Consider the following 8,598-nt stretch of genomic DNA (forward strand, 5'->3'; position numbering starts at 1 on the left):
GCAGGAAACCCGGGTTCGATCCCTGGATTGGGAAGATCCCCTGGAGAAGGAAACATCAGCCCACTCCAGTACTCTTGCCTGGAAAATCCCATGGACAGAGAAACCTGGTCGGCTACTGTCTATGGGGTCGCAAAGAGTCGGACACAACTGAGCGACTTAACTTTCACTTTCACTTTCACTTTTAGGATGGTGATGGGAGGGAAACACTGTTTTAGATTTTCCAAGTGTTTCACGAACGCACCTGGCCTTGGTCACTTCTCCTTCCTGCCCCATCCCCTACCAACCCCCCAGCCCGCTCTCTCACCTCCTGGATGAAAACCCCTCCTCCAACCCACTTTCCACACCTTCCCAAATCTCCCAACATCCTTGAAGGAACAAACTGAGCCCTGTGGGCTCACAGAGGCCCAACTAAGCTGCATTCATTTCTTCAGAGAGACAAGTTCTGCCCCAGGGGCCTTGGCACAGACAGGCAGGCAGGCTGCCTCTCTCCACCCCTCACTGCAAAGTGTGGCTGACTTAAAAGGCCTCTGGCTGCTGACCAATGGGCCCTTCTCTGTGTTCCCGCATGCATGTGTGCTTAGTCACGTCAGTTGTGTCCCACTCTTTGCAACCCTCTGGATCGTAGCCCTCCAGGCTCCTCTGTCCACAGAATTCTCCAGGCAAGAATACTGGACTGGGTTGCCATGTCCTCCCCCAGGGGATCTTCCTGACCCAGGGATAGAACCCACGTCTCCTGCATTGCAGGTGGATTCGTTACACCAGGAAAGCCCCTGTGTGTTCCTGCAATGCCCTATTCTTTCTTTCCCAGCTACAAATCTTGCTACATGGTATTGCCTGGAATGACTCTCTCTCATACACACACACACACACTGCAAGCTCTGTGAGGGCAGGAAGGGATCATGTCAGGAGAACCAAGTCAAGACAATGAGAACAAGACAGACAAGGTCTCTGTCTTTCTGAAGCCTAATGAAAAAGACTCATATAAACAAACAAGCAAATTCCGTGTAAACAAGAAGGTGAGCAAATTAACAGAATAACGATGCATTTCAGAAAAAGTGCTAAGAATGACACTGCTCTATAGCCCTGGCACCTGGTACGATGCTTGGCATACTGTGCAAACTCAATAAATATCTGTGGAATGTATTCATGTGTGCATTAACGCATGCATTCACAAATGAATGGGGGCCAAAAGCTGATCTCAGGACCCCCTGAAATCAGAAGATGACTTTGCAATGGATCAGCTCCGGTCCCCCAGCCCCAGTAGGAGCCGGTCAGGGCCCTGGAAGCAATCCAGGGTGGAAAATGTTGCTTCCCTTAATCTGTTAGCAACGGGATCAGATGACAGGCTCCAGGGAACTAATTTAAACACATTTAAATAAGGCCCCTGCTGCTTTATTAAAACTACATCCCTAACAATGATTCCAACTGCAACTGTCGTTGACCTGGGCTGCAAGGATCTACCTTCAATAGCTACTCCTTATTAATAACCCATGTGCTAAATTACAAGCTGTTTATCAATACAAAAGTCCAGGTCTTTAAATATTTTAACACAATTGCTGCCTCTCACCTCTATAACCCTTCCTCCTCAGGATCAGCCAGCCGATTGTCCAGGAAATTCTACTCCATGCCATCTTCCTTCTTAAGGTTTGCAGAATCTGAGATGACCTGAAGCCACAGTGCTTTGAACCCCACAGGGACCCCGGGGCAGTGGACACACAAGAGGCATGCAGGTCACTTCTGAAGCCACCTCAGCCACGGGCGCACAGATGTTTACTGAACATCAGAGTCAGAACCTGGAATGTCTGACCGTGTGCCCAGGCTATGGGGTCGTGCACGCATGCGTGCTAGGTCGCCTCAGTTGTGTCCGACTCTGGGCAGCCCTGTGGACTGCAGCCCGCCAGGCTCCTCTGTCCATGGGATGTTCCAGGTCAAGAATACTGGGATGGGTTGCCGGGCCCTCCTCCAGGAGGTTTTCCCCACCCAGGGATTGAACCGGGGTCTCTCATGTCTCCTGCACTGGCAGGTGGGCTCTTCACCACTAGTGCCACCGGGAAGCCCCTCTGAGGAGCGGGGACTTCATTACTTCCATTTCACAGGTCAGAACCCAGAGCCAGGGGCCAGCCTGGAGAATCTGACTCGTAACCTCCACCCATTCAGGAGAAGAGCCCAGAGGAGCTGGAAATCATTCACTACGGGCTGTAGGCTGACCAGAAAGTGACCTTCAGAGAGCAGGTAACCAGAATCCACCATCCAAACCACAGTCTTTCTGTCCATACCAAGGTCTCCACAAAGACCCTGCCCCACCTCCAGGGACCCCACATTCAAAGGGACCAGGGATTCTGCCAGCCTTGGATATCAGCTGCCTCCATTGTCTTAACTGTTTTCCTCTACTTACTGAGAGAATACAAGCTCATTGTTCTGAACCCAATAATACAGAAGGCTATCAAGAAAGGAAACAGCAAAGGTCCCTGGAATTCCATGCTTCAGAAACAGAATTCATGTCAAGGAATGACACCCATTCATTGAATTAGTTACAGTTTTGAAGTGGAAGAGAAAAATAACTGAAAAAAAATAATGCTGGGTCTAGAAAGGTTACCTTAGTATTATTTTATAACCAATTCCACGAACACAGTTTCAGTGGTATGGTGGAATTTCTGCAAAGGGACGTTTTGATTCTCAAGTCAGTTTTGTTAAACAGAAAAACCAAAAGGCCAGCTCGTCTGGTCACTCGGATGTGGTCAAAATAGCCGAGTTCATCCGAAACTTCCTCGGCATCTGACCCAAACTGAGGGCAAGTGTTTAGCTGAGAAACAAAGACTGACATTAAGTGCAGAAAACCCCTTTTGTGCCCACACAGCAAGCAAGTTATGTTGAGTTATGCAGCTATTTTGGGGACAATGATGTTTTGAAAACAGTTGGCAAAGTGGCTTTGTCTGACATTGGGGTAGTTTGGGGCCATTTTGCCGAACAAGGACTGTATGGAGATAAGGTAACACAGTATTTGAAAAAATACAAATGACAAACTGGCACAATACAGGTAATACATATCTGAAAATGTCTATTTCCTGTTGTACCCACAAGTATTTATCCATCAGCACCTAAAGATTATTAACAGCTATAGGAGTAAACGGAGCCCTTCGGCCTGCACGTGTGGAACTCAAAGCTAATGAAATATGCTTCATGTATTCCACTAGTCTTTTTTTTTTTTTGGCTGTACTGGGTTTTAGTTGTGGCACGTAGGATCTTCGTTGCCGGGATCTTAGTTGTGGCATGCAGGATATAGTTCCCCAACTGGGGATCAAACCCAGGCCCCCTGTCTTAGGAGCACCGAGTCTTAACCACTGGACCACCAGAGAAGTCCTCTAATAATCCTATTAATACATTCTTAAGTGCTACCTTAGGGGACATTTTTATTTTAAAATGCAATGATTGCAATTTTTTTTTTGAGAATATTTGGAAAACTCAGCAGTGGCCACAGGACTGGAAAAGGTCAGTTTTCATTCCAATCCCAAAGAAAGGCAATGCCAAAGAATGCTCAAACTACCGCACAATTGCACTCATCTCACACGCTAGTAAAATAATGCTCAAAATTCTCCAAGCCAGGCTTCAACAATACGTGAACTGTGAACTTCCAGATGTTCAAGCTGGTTTTAGAAAAGGCAGAGGAACCAAAGATCAAATTGCTAACATCCGCTGGATCATCAAAAAGGCAAGAGAGTTCCAGAAAAACATCTATTTCTGCTTTATTGACTATGCCAAAGCCTTTGACTGTGTGGATCACAATAAACTGTGGAAAATTCTGAAAGAGATGGGAATACCAGACCACCTGACCGGCCTCTTGAGAAACCTATATGCAGGTCAGGAAGCAATAGTTAGAACTGGACATGGAACAACAGACTGGTTCCAAATAGGAAAAGGAGTACGTCAAAGCTGTATATTGTCACCCTGCTTATTTAACTTATATGCAGAGTACATCATGAGAAACACTGGGCTGGAAGAAGCACAAGCTGGAATCAAGATTGCTGGGAGAAATATCAATAACCTCAGATATGCAGATGACACCACCCTTATGGCAGAAAGTGAAGAGGAACTCAAAAGCCTCTTGATGAAAGTGAGAGTGAAAAAGTTGGCTTAAAGCTCAACATTCAGAAAACAAAGATCATGGCATCCTGTCCCATCACTTCATGGCAAATAGATGGGGAAACAGTGGAAACAGTGGCTGACTTTATTTTTCTGGGCTCCAAAATCACTGCAGATGATGACTGCAGCCATTAAATTAAAAGACGCTTACTCCTTGGAAGGAAAGTTATGACCAACCTAGATACCATATTGAAAAGCAGAGACATTACTTTGCCAACAAAGGTCCATCTAGTCAAGGCTATGGTTTTTCCAGTAGTCATGTATGGATGTGAGAGTTGGACTGTGAAGAAAGCTAAGCGCCGAAGAATTGATGCTTTTGAACTGTGGTGTTGGAGAAGACTCTTGAGAGTCCCTTGGACTGCAAGGAGATCCAACCAGTCCATTCTGAAGGAGATCAGTCCTGGGTGTTCATTGGAAGGACTGATGCTAAAGCTGAAACTCCAGTACTTTGGCCACCTCACGCAAAGAGTTGACTCATTGGAAAAGACTCTGATGCTGGGAGGGATTGGGGGCAGGAGAAGAAGGGGATGACAGAGGATGAGATGGCTGGATGGCATCACCGACTTGATGGACATGAGCTTGAGTGAACTCCAGGAGTTGGTGATGGACAGGGAGGCCTGGCGTGCTGCAATTCATGGGGTTGCAAAGAGTTGGACATGACTGAGTGACTGAACTGAACTGAACTGAAACATACTAAGGGTGGCTCAGTGATAAGGAATCTGCCTGCCAATGCAGCAGATGCAGATTCCATCCCTGGGTCAAGAAAATCCCCTGAAGAAGGCAATGGCAGCCCACTTCAGTGTTCTTGCTTGGAAAATCCCACAGACAGAGAGCCTGGCAGGTTAGTCCATAGGATTACAGGAAAGTCGGACACAACTTAGTGACTACAATAGCAATAGGAGTCCTCAATTTAGACACGGAAGGCGTAGGTTCAGAGAGGTTGAGTAACTTGCCCAAGGTCACCCAGCTTGTCGATGAAACCCCAGGCTTGCCCCTGCTACTTCCCTGGCCTGGCATCATCCGCACAGCACAGCACAGCATGATTACTCCAATGGTGCTTCTTAATCTTTTACGTGACTATAAACATATATGTAGGTAGATTCACAGCAGAGATGTGGGAAGGACACACACAGAGCCTTCTATCCAACAATGAAAGCCGTTGGATTGAAGGCTGGGATTGAGCAACCAAGAGTGGGATGAGGAGGATGGGGGTGGATTCTGGTGTTTCTTACACTGTCACTGATAACACCATGTGGTGTAATAACAGGGATGGCTGCATTTAGTGAGCACCTACTGTGTGCCAGGCACTGAGCCAGAGGCACCAGGCACTGTTTCATCACAACCCCAGAGCATCGCCCCTGTTCCATGGAGTAGGGAAGCTCCAAGAGACAGAGTGACCACATCAAGAAGGAAACCCACAGCGGCCCGACCCCAGCACCTGCCCCGGGGACTCAGACCTCTGATCCAGGAGGCCGAGGGCGCGGGAGCCAAGTCTACGTCACATAGCTCTTCTGAATCCCAATAAACAACTGCTCCCAGGCCCTTCCTGCCCACATGTGCCCCCTCTCCCCCTGGTCTCAGCTTCCTGGAAAGGGAGGGCAGGGGCTGTGAGAGCAGAGGGGGGACACAGAGGGTGCTGTGGTTAAACTCAAGGCTCTGGAGTCCCCCCCATATGGATCCCAGCCCAGCTGCACCTCTTCCCACTGCCAAATCTAAGACCATCCTTGTCCGAGCGTCAGTTTAATGCAGCAAAATGAGAATAATAAGAGCTATTGGGAATGAAACCAAACAACGTATGTAAAGACTTAGCAAACCCTCAACAAATGGCTGCTGTCATCATCTTCATTGTATACGTACCATTATTATTATTATTATCAGTACACAAAGTGACAGCAGCAGCTTGCCCTGATACCCTCTTTTGTGTCAAAGGAGACTGAGATAACAGAAGAGCTTCAACAAGGGAAATAAAGACCTTATGTCTTGCTCAGTGCGCAAGGGTCCTAGAAGTTGTGGCAAAAGATAGGATGGCAGAGGGGTCCTGGTTAGAAACTGGACCCATCCGGTCAGTGGAGTAGCTCATTAATTCCTTCTGATCTAGGGGTTTGAGGGTTTCCTTCTCCTCCCCATCATGGCTGACCTCTTGGGGCCCTCCAACTGTCACACAAGGGGCCCCGGGATCAGGGGTCACTCACCACCATGACCAGCTCAAATGGGTGCTTGTAGACTCGGATGGGAGACTGGTACTTCTGCACCATGTTCTTGAAGGACCAGGCAGGAGCCGGCCAGGCAGGAGTGGGCACTGAGCCTGGGTGAGGGCGACTGGTGAGGGAGCAGCTCCCTCCAGCTGAAGCCGGAGCCCCGGCCTCAGCTCCCCCTGGCCAGGGGCATGCCCACCACCCCTCTGGACCCCCCCCCCACACACACATCTCCCCAGCTCTCAAAGCAAGGGGGCCAATGTGAGCCCCAAGTTACTTCCAGCCAGACCCCCAACACTTGCCCTGCCCATTACCCAATGCCCCAGACCACACTCGATCCTCAGGAGCAATCAGTATCCCCCAAACTTTCCTCCCTTCTCGTCCCGTCATGCTGGGGGCCCCAGTAAACTCCCATAAAGCCACCCAGCTGGAAACATGCCCACGATTCATTCGCCCATGCACCCCACAAGAATCATTGCACTTGCGCTCCCATTTTCCTCCAAAATCCCCTAACATACATACACAGTCTTCACCAGATTTCGCACGCACTGTCTCTACCACACAAGCACACACATGCAGGACTCCCTTCCCACACTAGAGAGCCCTTGCACACGAACTCAACTTTGCACACACACCCAGCTCCACACGCACAGTTCCCTAGATGTGCACAGACGTTCACACACATGCACACACACAAACGCAAACGCACGCACGCATGCACACCCAAGCCCCCCAAAAGCCCAATTCACCCTCGCCCTCGGAGTCTCCGGTGACGCAGACCCGGAGCTGAGCCAAGGTGAGCCCACCGGAGTCCTCCGCCGCCGCCTGGCCCAGAGCGCAGCCCCTAGGGCGGGGCGAAACCGCGATCGCCAGACCCTGAAGTCCGAGCCAGCGATCGCTGATCCCGGGCTGTCGGGTCTTGTACACCCTGCACCCTCCGGGTTGTTCTGGGAGGGGCCTGCTGGGCGGGAGCGCTCCAGGACCCAGGACAGCGAAGATCCCTGCCTGGCCTGGCTCCACCCCCGCCCCACCCCCCCGACTCTGCCCCGGCCCCGCCCAGATTTACCTCCGGACAGGCCCCGCCCCAAACTGACTCCACCCCATCTTAGCTCCGCCCTTCATTTTACACAGCCTTCTTTAACCGCGCCTCCACCTCGGCCCTGCCTCCATACTGGCCACGCCTCATGCAGGGCCCGCCTCCACCGGGTCCCGCCCCTAAAGCACCCAGCCTCGGGGGTGGCTCGGCCCCAGGGAGACCCCGCCCCAAGGCTCTAACCCCAGTCTCGTGCCCCAAGTCTAACCCTTGCCCCTCCCAGCCCGGCTTGCCCCAGTTCAGTTCACGTTTGGCCAGTTCCCTAATGGGCAACCCCCTCCTCCTGGGCTCTGAGTCCAGTCCCTCCACTGGCCACACCCCAGAGCCCTCCTGACCCCGCCGGGGATCTTTCGTTCACTTTGCCCGCTTTACAGAGCGCCTGCTGAGTGTCAGGACTTGCCAGGCGCTGGAGAGTTCTCAGTGAACAAAACAGGTAAAAAGTCCTTGCCCTCGTGGAATTTACCTCTCAGTGAGGGAGTGTGTGCGTGTGCGTGCTAAGTCGCTTCAGTCGTGTCCAACTCTGCACTCCCTGCACTGTAGCCCACCAGGCTCCTCTGTCCATGGGATTCTCCAGGCAAGAATACTGGAGTGGGTTGCTGTTTTTCCTCCTTCAGGGGATCTTTCTGACCCAGGGGTCGAACCCGCGTCTCTTATGTCTCCTGCATTGGCAGGCAGGTTCTTTACTGCTACTGCCACCTGAGAGGGAGAGAGACATTAAATAAATAAGACAAATACAATACTGTGTGTGATGCGGGGAAATGCCAACGTGAAAAAAAATAACTAGGGAAGGGATTCAAGAAGCCAGCAGAGGGAGGGTGCAATTTAATACACGGTGGACTGGTAGAGTGAAGTTTCGCCCATCATTCATTCTCATTTTGGCTCACACACAAACCCTTCTGGCCTTTGCAGTATCCAGGAGACCCAGCATCCCTTCCATAGCTCCCCCCTTCCTCTCCCTCTCTGTTTGGCTTGGAGGAGCCAAGAGGCTGGCTCTAGACAGCTTTGTCATCCGTGTATTCATTCATTTGCCATGTACTGGGCACCTACTATGTGCCAGCACTGTGTGACTTTATCCATTTGCAAGAGGGAATCGGACAGGCTCCCCTGCTCCTGCGTGACCCAGAGTCCTAGGCAAGGAGAGGGTGTACTGGGAGACAGCGCTCTATTTAG

General features: G+C 50.7%; 1 protein-coding gene across 2 annotated transcripts in view; it reads right to left on the reverse strand.

The window, feature by feature from the left end:
• The window catches only part of SEC14L5 (SEC14 like lipid binding 5), a 40,614-nt gene extending 32,584 nt beyond the window's left edge, over nucleotides 1-8,030 (reverse strand). The window contains exons 1-2 of one of the 2 annotated variants that reach the window (XM_086375930.1): nucleotides 7,892-8,030; nucleotides 6,333-6,445 (exon numbers count right to left, since the gene is read on the reverse strand). In XM_086375930.1, coding sequence (XP_086232056.1) covers nucleotides 6,333-6,395 — 63 coding nt within the window. In that variant the 5' untranslated portion in view covers nucleotides 6,396-6,445; nucleotides 7,892-8,030. Of the gene's footprint in view, nucleotides 1-6,332; nucleotides 6,446-7,084; nucleotides 7,351-7,891 lie in introns of those variants that run through there. The other variant, XM_086375931.1, reaches the window with a different exon arrangement.
• Between the last annotated feature and the right edge of the window lie 568 nt (nucleotides 8,031-8,598).

The sequence above is a fragment of the Bos grunniens genome, chromosome 25 (genome assembly GCF_055505025.1).
Source record: "Bos grunniens cultivar Pamir isolate PY7600 chromosome 25, Bosgru_T2T1.0, whole genome shotgun sequence".
NCBI classification, from domain to species: Eukaryota; Metazoa; Chordata; class Mammalia; order Artiodactyla; family Bovidae; genus Bos; species Bos grunniens.